Raw genomic sequence first — 12,202 nt, forward strand, 5'->3', positions numbered from 1 at the left:
GGGGCGGGGAGAAAAGGCCTAATTGTGTGGCTCTTACCTCTGCAGTGGCACTGAAGGCCCTGCCAAACTCCTGCCCTGGATCCCTAGATGCCTGGCCTGCTGCAAAGGTATACTCCATGGTCTCTGTGTCTCTCCCACCCCCAGGTGAGCTCCCTCTGTTTACTCCATTCTTGCAGCTTTGCAAGCTTAGCACCCCAGGTGTCTGCATCCTCATTTTCTCTGGTTTCTCACATGATCAACTCCATGGTTACACCCCACACTCCCAAACCTCTGAACACCCCCAGAACCAACTTTTTGCTCACTATGTACAACTCTGACTTTGGAAGTATTTTAGATGTTTTATTGACAGATCAGACATGGCTCTGAACAGCTGATTCCTTGATGTGCAGTTTGTTCTCCAATGCCCTAAAGTTAAGGGCTCAGTACATTTCTTCAAGTTGCTCCTTGACAAGAGACAATTGTTCCAAGGCTGCAGAGAGGGGACTGAGATCTCAGAACCCCTCCTAGCATCTATTGGGGACCCTCCTCTTCTTCCTGCCTCTGTCCATTTTGTCCCTTCAAGGAGACACTGGCAAAAGAGCCACAGGAAAAGGACATGGGGCTGGTTGGGGGAGTGTCTTTCTCATATGTCGTCCTGCATGGCTTAGGAAGGCTGCTCTTAAGACAATACAGGGCACAACCCCAAAATACAAGAACCAGAAATCCACAGACCACATCTGCTGACCTCTTTGACCTTCCCACACAGTGACAGCCACTATCACAACCTCCCAGAACTGGACATTCTTTCAGATGTGGCCCAGTGCTAAATGGATGCCAGTGAAGGCCAGTGGAGCTCTCTTGATTGGGTCTTTTGTTAGCCATGGAGACAGGGCAACATGTTTAAGAAGTCTTCTACTGTGTCTAGAATAGTCTACCCTCTCAAGAGTTATTTCCATCATGATGCAAAACCTGGAGGCGGTCAATAACAAGGGGAAGGAGGTATTTTTTTTTTAAATGGTAAAAACTTTATTTACTATTTATAAATACATTGCAAGACAAACTTTTCAAAAATACTTTTTTCCCCCCAAAAACTTAATTAAAAAAATAAAGAAAAGCTAATAGGTAGGCAGAATGTCTTGAGACCCCTTTGTGTTCTCAAGGAGAGCTCTGTGCAGTGTGCATCCACCCCCAGGACCATGGCAGGCAGGGCAGAGTCCCTCTGCCCATCTTTGCCAGACCTTCATGGTTTGGCCTTGGGGAGAACAGCCCGGCCTCTGGACCTGAACTCTTTTCCTCGGTCATGGCCGTGGTTAAATCATCTAGTATCTCTAACATTTTATCTAGGATTATCTAGTACAGATCCTATCATATTTGGGCTATGTTGTATACAATGTTAACAATTATTAAGAATGTATTTTTTCTGAATATATGTGTTAATTATAAAGAAAGTAGGAGAACTCCAAGTTCAACAAACACAGGTGAGTCTCTATGTGTTCCCAGTGTCCTTGATAGGCTCCCCAACAAGCCGTTCATCTTTCCCGTCTACAGAGTATGTTTATTTTTTACATTGTACCAAGAAGGATAAAGAGATAACAATAAAACTATCCTCAAAAATAAATTTTGTTTTGAGGAATTCACCTAGAAAACACTATTTTCTGCAGTCATCCAAAGAATCCTGTCATTGTTTATGATGCTGTTGAACACGGAGGCTGAGGCTCACCACCCTTGCCCTTCCTGCCCTACGGTGGCCACAGCAATGGCCATCCTGAGCCTTCCACTGGGCCACATCTTCAGGAAGCTGCCTGACAAAGGAGGGTCAAAAATACCTGCCTTTATAAGTTCCCAGAGTTCCCTAGAGCATTCTTGGTCATTTTTTTGTTTTTTTTAAAGATTCCACTTTATACTCTGCAATAGTTCCCAAGCAGATATGGTCATTGGCAGAGAGTAAGCAATGATCTTCATGATTGAGGGACCAGGCCTTTGACTCAAAGATGGCAACACAGAGGGCTGTGAGCCTCAGGAGTATGCGCCAGGATGTCCAGGTGACTGGGGTTTAGGGGTTTTCCTACTCTTGAGGGTGGGGATGAAGTGTGTTCTCTACATTAAGCAACACAGCCACCACAGTCTTGAAGTCGGAGGGTCGGCCGCCTCAGAAAACACACGGTGAAAATTCCAGGTGGGGAGAAGTCCACAGCCTTGTGCATGAGCGTGTGAGTACTTTTATAGGCAGCAACAGAGAAATTCAAACTGTTTTTCGCTGACTACTGGAAAGTGGAAAGATGCTCAAGTTTCCCATTTAAAGGAACCATAGGCATTAAAAAAAAAAAAAAAAAAAAAAAAAAAACCTGCCTAAACTTTGGTTTTCTATTTTTTTTTTTTAAATCAGTTCACCACAAAAGAAATATAAATGGAGGCTGTAGCCAGCTGCTGATCATGTCGTTGGCAGTCTGTTGTGCAAAATAAGGCGTATTTGAGCTCCACATTTACTGAAACAAAAAGAAAAAGAAATATGTTGGTATAATCACCTGAAAAACTAAAAGGGTACAACTCTTGCTTCCTGATTTGCAGACACAGGCCCCAGATAAATGTTGCTGTGGTGTATGCAGGGGACTGGGGTCAATTTGCTACCTTTCAAGAAAGCAAAGAACACTATAAGTTGCTCAGAGTTGGAAAATGTTACCCTAACATTAGAATTATTATTTTTTCCAACTTCCAAGGGAAAAAAATAAACTAACTAAACATAAAACTTTCTACTGCTTTCTAAATGTCTTGAGGAGATAAAACAATACATTTATTCCTATTTCCCCCCAACAACTCTCTCGACTTATTAAAAGAAAAAAGAATATCGAATAGCATTCTTCAAAATGATGGCTTAAAATTCCAATTTCATATTAAACAAATTTTCTTAAAGTTATATTAACTACAGACTGAGAATATTCACAGTATATTTATAGGAAAAAAAAAAAAATTAGCCACATCTTTAATTTAGAAACTGGGGTCTTTAACAAGTTCTTGTGGATGAAAACAGTTTCCCTGATGTGAAGATAAAGAATCATCAGACTTCTAAGGAGAAAGCTTCACTTTGAAAAGCCTTCACGCTGTGCGTGGGTTGAAGATTTCATGTTGTAGACTATTTAAAATGAAGCACAGTGTCTGAGACCACCCTGGTTCTGGCCTTTCTCCCTGTGTTATTGGTTGGGTTGGCCTGATCTGTCCCCTTGCCTTTCTCTCTCTGGGCCTGGCTGTAGTTCCTGGGTGTAGTTGCAGTGAACCTGAACAAGGGCCGGTGGTTATGCCCAGCTCTCATTATCCCACCACTCCCAGGAAGAGGAGCCCCCAGGGCCAGGGATGCTGAGGCCCCCACAGCCCCACCCAGTCCCTGGGCTTACATGGTGTAATGGAGTCTACTGGCTCTGCATGCTGAGGCAATGCACATCGTCCTTCCCCTTGGTGTCATAGCCCGGGAGGGGCTGCCCGTATTTGTCCACACACCAGCAGAAGCCCCGCTTTCTGCCTTTGGAAGGACGGCACTGAGGGAAGAAAAGAGAAGACAGACATGAACAACCTGGGCAAGTTGATAACAAGGGCACAAGGTAGCTTTCCCTGCATGGCTCTGCTGGGTTGAGAAAGCATAACAGAATTTTTGGCCAACACTCCCACAGAGTCACTTGTGTGTGGGTGGCCGTGTACATGTCTATGTGCACGTGTGTGCAGCATAACCTCTCCCTGAGAACAGGAGAGATGAGTATGTTCCTTCTGCCTTTGGGATAACAGACTGATTCTGAGCCCCAGCCCAGCATTACACAGGGTACCTTCTCAGTATAAATCTGCTGAATGGGTGACTGGCAGAAAATGAGTGTGTGAATAAGGGCCCAAGTGCAATAGCTATGGAAGAAGACAAGTTCTCTGATGTGGCTGCTATGACAAACATGGCCATCTATGGCCAGTTCTGCTTGCTTAGGTCTTCTGAGATCCATGGTGTGCCATAGAGGCATACTTATTTTGGTTCAACTACATCTAAAATTTGTTAATCCTTTTATAGCTTGTCACTACCAGGAAGGTGTCAATACCAGATCTTATGTCCTCATGTAAGAAATTCACCACCGTAGTTATTCAGAATGTCACTCCATGATGCAATATTAACAAATGTGTTAGTGTGTCCCTTTACAGTTTATAAAGGGCTCCTCCATGTATCTTCTGAGTGAGTAGTTAAAACAGACAGTAAAATGTAGAGTTGGATCTGGGCTCAACCCTCACTTAGAGCACCAAGCCAAAGTTCCCCTTAGTGCCATCTCCTGAGATAGACTCCAAGTCACAGTGCCAGTGCCACATGGCTTGGAGTTAGAACTATGGCCAGAAAAACCCTGGGGTTGACCTGAGGCCAATTTCTCCTCTGAGGAGAGGAAGAAAACATGCAGAGGCCCTTACTCACCTGCTTTTTCTTATAAAATCCCTTCTTGTCACAGTTTGGGATGTGCACGCCCCTGGGACTGAGCACATTGAGGAACTTCAGGTGATTCAGTGTGTCCTCCATTTCTCTACGGCAGGGACCCTGTGGATTAGAAAGTACCAGAAACACAGGGGCATGGTTATTGCTTTTAAATCCTATTATGTATTATAATAATCTCACAACCATCCCAGGAGGGTCCTATAATATACATCCCTTCAGTACCTCTTGAATAGGTTAGCAAGAAAGTCCCATGAAGAAGTTAATCATTGCTCCCCCTTTTTTTTAATCCCCAGAATATGACATAGAACCTGGCAGAGGTCCAAAAACAGTGCCCAGTGAATAAAATAAAACCATCTTTATGAAAATCTCTCTGTGCAGAGATTAAAGGGCACACCACACACTTTATAAGTGCTAGGAGGGGTGTAAGGCTGCCCACATTTCCAGGACCATTAGGACTTGTCATGTGAAGACAGCCCTTATGGATCTTGGTAGGTGTCCCCTCTCCTGGCTTTAAGAGGAAAGGTTCTCACATATTCTGTCTCCCGCTTGGACTCAGAGGAGAAATTCTGGGTGTCTGTGCTTTGTGACTCGTAGTCCACTTTGTAGCGCTGGCTATCCTTGGCATGTCCCTTCTTGATGACATCCATTTTGGTATGGAGGGGATGGAACTTGGAGTCGGTCACCCTGTGTGTGCTGGGGACTGCCTGGCTCTCCACACTTCCAGTGCTGCGGTCCTCCTCAGATTCACTAGCATTTCCTAGAAAAGCACAAGGGAGAGAAAGATGTGATTACTGTTGATATGGAACAATAGTCTTTTCAAAATCTTGCTATTACAATCAGGTCTCATCTAAATGGCAAAGTTATTCGACCATTCCAAATAAACAACAACAACAACAAAACCTTGACAAAATGTTATTCTGTAATACTGCTTGCCGTATTGTGGTTGCTTTACTTCAAGAGACGATCTATTTAAAAGTTAGTTGGCCATGTGCTTTTCCTATGTAGCTGCAACTGAAAGTGGGAAATGCTTTATCAAGTGCCCTCAAAGACTTAGACTCCAAAGCAGCAGTGTTCTATGTGTCCAGCAGGGGGCGAATATACACCACAGAAGTTGCTGCAGAGCCCATTAGAAATCTCTCAGGCAGCTTCAAGTACGGTTTCCTCCTCCTGGGAGCAGCGACTACTCCAGGATCTGGGGGAAAAGTTACATTCTTTACCCCAGAAAAATGGGTGGAGGCAGCAGACTGGGTGTGAACAAGTCCTCCTGGGAATTCTCAAATTCATTCCAGTTTGACTAGCACTGTCCTCTACTTTGCCAGTGCTATAAACTTTTTGTCCATTTCTGATGGGAAAATAATTCTACCTACAACAAAGGGTCTTGCTGCAGGACCCAGCATCACACAGACATATTGGGGCCTTTTTTCCCATCTATCCCATCTCTAAAACTCAAGGTCCACATTGACCCTGTGCTTCTCCAAGGGCACATTATTGGGTGAGTCCTCCCCGCCGGTCAGCACAGCCTGTCAGCACAGCATCTCCAGAGTTGCAGATGGCACCAAAGCCCCACTCACAGTATAGATCTCTAAATGCCAAAGAGTGTTCATTCCTTGGGGTCGGTGGTATGAAGGAGAAAGCCACCTCTGGAAAACTCCCCTTTTATAATTAAAATTAAAAATTATAATTATAATTAAAAATGCTAATGAAGAAAGCTCAATAATTGACAAGGTTGCTGGAATGTTAACAGTTTAACTGAAACTTCAGGTATATGACTAAATGGGTGCTGGATGTATAGTCAGAATCCTTAACTCTATCCCTTTCCAGGAATGGACTTGAAATGCTTTCAAGCTGGGTGTGCGGCTGGTATACAGCTCTGATCCCCAAGGGGTTTCAGTTTTGGCTGCAGGTGATTGTCATGGAATTCCTTTACTTCCACAATCAGAACCTTGTCAGGGAGCTGGTCATTGTCCAACTGGTTCAGAATCCATTACTGTTTCTTGCCTCCAGGGGATATGCCCAACTGTGGAGACTGGGAAGCAGCCACAGCCTCTAGCTCTTGGCTCAGAGGAGCAAAAGCCTGGTTCCCTGAAAACTACCAAAGGGGTGAAATAATTGGGCTGTAGACACTCTGCTCTCTCCTCCTACTAGCAGGCTAATGAGGAGATTTTGGGGGAAGCCCCTCCCCTCCCTGGGGCTCAGTTTCACCTACCCAATAGCTCCTGGAGGTCCCCAAGGTGTTTAGTGCCTTGGGAAGTAAAATTTCCCAGGGTCTAATTCAGGATATGACAGAAAAGTTTCATAATTGATCAATTTAGTTTCAATGTTCTTTAATCTTAGTTGTTTCTTTTTCCTTTTCCAAGAAAGTACTGGGACAATGGAGATGCTAAGGATATGTAAATAAACATATTTGCATTTCTTTTCCAAGAAAGCTGAGTAATATCTTAAACTTCTTCTGTTTCTTTTAATGCTTAGACTGCAGACTAGAGCCTGAAGAGAAAACAGTTCTATTTAAGCAAGAGAATTATGACTTTTGACTATTACATGACTACTTTTTCCAAAATTAATTTTAGAAGTCAACTTAGTTTTTTAAAAAATAACTTTATAAGACCCCACATCAACCAACAGATAGATACTATAGAGCTATAAAGGTGATAATCATAATGATTATTAAAGCCTAACTAAAAAAGACATTGTTTCTAAGCACTTCTAAGATAACTTTTTGAATACCCCCAAATGTACTAGAACAATAAGGTCCACAATCAAATGACGTAACATTGTTATGAGAGAAGAGCATTCAGAGACTTTAACAATTGGCTAGAGCCAGTGTGACCACTGGAATCTTGTCTTTCCGCTAATCCGGTTCCTTAGGGATGAATAAAGCCAGCCTTGACCATCAAGGGAATAGCTTCATCCAAGAGTGTAACTCTACAACTACAGAAATTACAAAGGGACTGTACATTTTGCTAATCCAGGATGGGGGCTTGCCCAGCACCATCTGTCCAGCATGATGGGGGGGTGGTGGAGGTGGGGGACTAGGGTGAGAAGAATTCTCCCTGCCTTCAGCTGTGCAGGGCAGGAACTTTCCTCACATAACTAAGCAAGACTGGCTAAGCATGCTTGAAATTTAGAACAGCTGCCAAATCCATTTAAAAAAAAATTTTTTTTTTTTTAAGGGAACAATGTGATGTCCTTAAACAGAGTTGCTGCCGCCTGCCTGGTAGTGGCTGAGCCAAAAGGGGGAACTGCCAAAGATTTGCATTTTTCCTCCTTTGGAGGCTCCCTTCAATTGTACCTCATTCCTTCCTCTTGGCATTAAGGAGGGAAACAGTCCTCTGGTTTCAACTCCCTTCTCAGCTGTTGAAATCCTCTGGGTCTGTACTCCCCGCAGCACCAACACCTTTGCTTTTGTCTGACCGCCTCCCCGGCTCAGGGTGTGATAGGATGTACAGAGTTATGATACTGAAAGTCTCAAATGAGGGTCAAACCTATAAGACTGCTTCCCCTGGGTGACCTTGAGATGTTACTTCTTTTTGAACTTCAAGTTTTCCAACCACAATCCCATCTCAGGGGTTTTCAGACACAAGAAGACATGACATTGCTTTCCAAGCCAAAGACTATGCAAATGTTAGTATTTTTAGACAGGTATCTTCCTAGACTTTCCTGCCCAGCTCCCCAGATCCAAATCCACCCCTGTTTCTGCCTCCGCGCCTTTCTACTTCGTGGGGAATGAAAGCCGAGTCCCAGAGCTGGGCTACATAATACACACCTGCTTCTCCGCATTGGGAAAGGAGAATCTCCAGAGTTTAGGACCTTTCTTTCCTTTTTATTGACGTGCTGGGAAACCAAACCGAGCTCACACATGATGGGCACAGCGCTCTGCCACTGAGCTACATCCCCAGCCCCAGGCTCTTTCCACAGACAGCCAATTTTGGTGTCCGCTTTCCACGCCAATGAAACCTACCCAGTTTCACTGAAAGCGCTTTTACCTGAACTCTGCACTATGAGAACGAAGCAAGTCTCTAGGTTGGCTGCGGAGGGTACCTCTAGCGAGCGCCTTCGTCTCCCGGAGCCCCAGTTTCCCCACTACCACCTTCTGGATGAGAAGTGCGGAGTTTCCCATAGCAGCACACCCTGTCCCCCCCAGCCATTCGCACCGGGTCCCTGCTGTTGCGCGCGGTGCGCCTGGCGCTGGCAGCTCACCTGGAGAGGATGGTGCCGGCAGCAGGTAGGCGCGCAGACGGCCAGCGGCGCTGGCATTAGCACAGAACCCGCGGCCGTCCAGCAGCGCCTGCAGCGGGCGCTGCTCTCCGGGCGGCGGCTGGCAGCGGAGGCCGGCGCCACAGCGCTCAGTGTAGACACCGCACGGCTGGCCCTCGCGCAGCGCGCACGTCATGCAGCAGCCACAGCCTGGCTCGCGCACCAGCTCGGCGCACGCGGGCGCTGTGGGCGGAGGCGCGCACTGGGCCAGCGCACGCGCATCGCATGGCTCACAGCGCACTACGGGGCCCGCGCCCACTGCGCCAGCGCCTGCCCGGGCCACAGGCGGTCCGCGGAGCAGCGTCAGTGCGGTCAGCGCAGTGGCCCAGAGTGCGGGGCGCGCCCGATGCATGGCGCCCACCGCTAGGGCCTGCTGCTCAATAAGCCGGAGCACACGCGGATTGGGCGACAGAAAGTGGTGCGAGGCTGTGGGATCGGAGCCGGCAAATGCAGGTCCTCAGCACCTAGGTGCAGCGCTCGCATCTGGGCAGCCTGGGCGCACCAGCTGCTATATAGGAGAAGGGGTGGCCGAGGACACGCCCCGGAACGGCGCGCCCAGGAGTCGGAGGGGGGCGGGCCGGCGCGAGCACGACTCCGGGGGCCCGCGCCTCACCCTTTACAGCGGGGCCCAAGTGCGGGGGCGCGCATCATGTGGTTCGCACCGACACCTGCTCCCGTCGCGCGTGTCCGGCGCCAAAGCCATCCAGTTGCTCACGGGAACCACGGTACCCCTGGCTACACAGCCACCTGGGCACCTCAGGCTACTGCAGTGCCTCGGTCACCTCAGTAGTTCCCAGCCAACTCGGCGCCCCCGACGCCGCCGCCCTTCCCCCCTCCACGTCGGTATTGAGGTTGCCCCGCGGCGAACAGATGTCAGAGAAACTGGCAAGCTTCGCTCTTCCCTTTTTCACTCTTTACTTTGCAAAGCTTTCTAAAATTTAAATCCTGTGTAGGGCATGTTGTGGGACATTTCTGAATGAGAATACCTGATTCGGGGTCTCCCGCAGCTAAGGCTCTGCGGGGTTTAATCTGCACCAGCTGGGCCATTCGAACCCCTGGGGAGCCATAAATACGTGCTCTGCAGAAGCTCAGGAGGCCCTTCATCGGTTTACAAGCTTGCTTCTCAAAGCAGACAGGACTCACACTTGCTCCTTTGCTGCAAGTCCTCAGCAGAGTGGGCTGGCAGCGAATTCGACTTTAAAGCAAGGGATTCGAAGATTTTAAATCCCAACAGTTTTTCTTGCTTTGTGTTTCATTACGTTTTCAAATAGAGTTTATATCCGCGACCAAAGAACTAAAGGTACTAAAGCGGGCTTTGCTGAAACGAAATTAATAACCAAGTAGTCCTTAAAATTGGTAATTTTGACACTCATCTTTTTGAAAGTTTCTTTGTATCCCTGTACTAAATTATTTCCGGTGCGTTCAAGTGGGCACAGGGATTCTCGCTAATCTGCGCGCAATCTGGACACTTTGCGGTAGATTTTAAATTCGTGGCGCAATCGCGCCCTTGAGGTCTTTGTGACTGATGTCTGCTTTCTCTCCAGCGCGCGACTCTCTGGTGTTGTCTGCGCACTCCTTCACTAGATGACCAACAGAGGACGCTAGTTGTCCAGGATTGGATTGAGAAACTTTTTGTGTCTCTTTCACAGAGTTTATGGATGAACAGTGGGAACAAGTGAGACCACCTCAGGGAACATTCCTAAGTGTTGTTGAAATTGTGTACTTACATCAGGAGGTGGATAGTAGTTTTAGAGGAGACCTGTGTGCAGTTTGCAGCAGGAATAGCAAACTAGGACCTCTTTTCCTGCCCCTTCCAGCATGCAGTTTCAGGTGAAACCCCTTCCTCCCTTCCTCCCTTCCTCCCTTCCCCTCCCTTCCCTCTCCCTCTGTTTACCTCCTTTCCTTTTCTGTCCCTGTCTCTATCTATATTCACGCATACATTTATCTTTTGTAAACATATAGCCACTTTTTAGAATGGCTACATATTTATAGCCATTTAGTTCCTCTTTTCCATGGCAAATAGATAAACAATATTCTATCACTTGGCCTTTACAAAGGAAAAGAGATCAAAGACAAGAAGTGTGTCTATGGCAGTCCCACCAACACACAACACCTTCATTTTCTTATTAGCTCTTCTCCCACTGTGCTCAGGCTGTGGCCCAACCCTGTTTACAATAAACTGTGCCACAATTGTCACTTGCTATTTCCTTTCTCCTATCACTCCTTTGTAGCTGCATAGTATCTGCTTTGACATCCAAGAATAGGGGCTGATTTCATTGGAAAATTAAAGGAAACAAAACAAATCCCTCAGTTACATTTGTTCTTTAAATAACCACAGAGACCTTGACTTTGAAAGTAGAGCTGGGTTTTGTATCAAAAAGGATTTTTGAAGTCCCAGGCCTGTACATGAAGCCATTCTGGTCACTGGTAGTGTAGCAATTTTGCCCAGATTTATCATCTGGCTAGTGGGCAGGGGACACTCTGAATGTCTTTTGGGAGAGGATAAAAATAAGTCTTTGCCCTTGGTTCTCCTTCATTTTTAATTAACAGAGGACCCTGCTATTGCCTTGCAGTTTGAGAAATGGGTGCTTGTTCCAAGCAAGACTCCTAGGGGGCACCAGAGCGCCAGGCGTCCACTCAAGCTCGTGGATTCCGGAGAAGCAAACTGTTAAATTACAACTTTCAAAGGATATATTCCTATAACAATGTTTTATATAGACTGTCATCACTTTTATCTTGAAATCTTGCAACAGCAGAGTAAATCCGTGGTAATGACGTGAGGAGAATTGTGTTTTAATATTTAGCCATTTTTATTTGACAAACTGCAGGGGAAGAAACCCCCCAGAATGTAATTGTTGCAGGAAGGATTTGGATGGGATAAAACTCAATTTTGTAACATGCTAGTTAATTTTGTCAAACTTTCAATTAACTTGGTGTTTGTGGTTATAAACATAATCTAGTGTATTTAGTGGGAAAGATGTTTTCCCCTTCTTAAAGGTACTTGGCATACAATTGCTAATAATTGTGAAATAGTATATAACCATCAGAGTAACAGGAGGCTGAATATGTTTCTTTGCACTAATCCAACCCAGTGGACCCAATTATAATTAGTGATTCCTGGGGCCACCCTGCTTATCTTACATAGCTGACATAAACACCTCATTTTATTTTATTTTTATTTAGCCCACTCTTCTTCTAATGGACAGCTTGTCAGTGATGAGTCTGGCCTCCTTTCTTCTCTTCTACTCAGGCTCTGGCTTTATAAGCAACCTTTAGGCTTCAGTTCACAGCAAGTACCCTCTCCCCTTGTCCCCAGAGATGAGGCTGTGAGGCTTATAGACTATCACTAGATTCAGAATAAAAAGGTCCAAACTTCTTGGGACAAATGACATTTATGATCCAATTTTCAGGACTTGTGTCACAGCCCAAGGCTTGAGAATTTCCCCCAGGGTAAGTATAAACGGGGAAAGGCTAATTTCCCTCCCTTGGGGCACCTGCTGGTTGAGCCTTCCAGAATTA

At 46.1% G+C, this 12,202-nt stretch overlaps 1 protein-coding gene across 1 annotated transcript; it reads right to left on the bottom strand.

The window, feature by feature from the left end:
* Positions 1 to 840: 840 nt before the first annotated feature.
* On the bottom strand, positions 841 to 9,134 carry Igfbp3 (insulin like growth factor binding protein 3). The gene is made up of 5 exons (XM_027938408.2): positions 8,627 to 9,134; positions 4,960 to 5,186; positions 4,412 to 4,531; positions 3,369 to 3,509; positions 841 to 2,465 (listed from the first exon to the last, which is right to left on the bottom strand). Exons 1-4 carry the CDS (start codon positions 9,033 to 9,035, stop codon positions 3,384 to 3,386), a joined length of 882 nt encoding a protein of 293 aa, XP_027794209.1. The 5' UTR covers positions 9,036 to 9,134; the 3' UTR covers positions 841 to 2,465; positions 3,369 to 3,383.
* Positions 9,135 to 12,202: the final 3,068 nt, after the last annotated feature.

This window comes from Marmota flaviventris, chromosome 1 (genome assembly GCF_047511675.1).
Source record: "Marmota flaviventris isolate mMarFla1 chromosome 1, mMarFla1.hap1, whole genome shotgun sequence".
NCBI classification, from domain to species: Eukaryota; Metazoa; Chordata; class Mammalia; order Rodentia; family Sciuridae; genus Marmota; species Marmota flaviventris.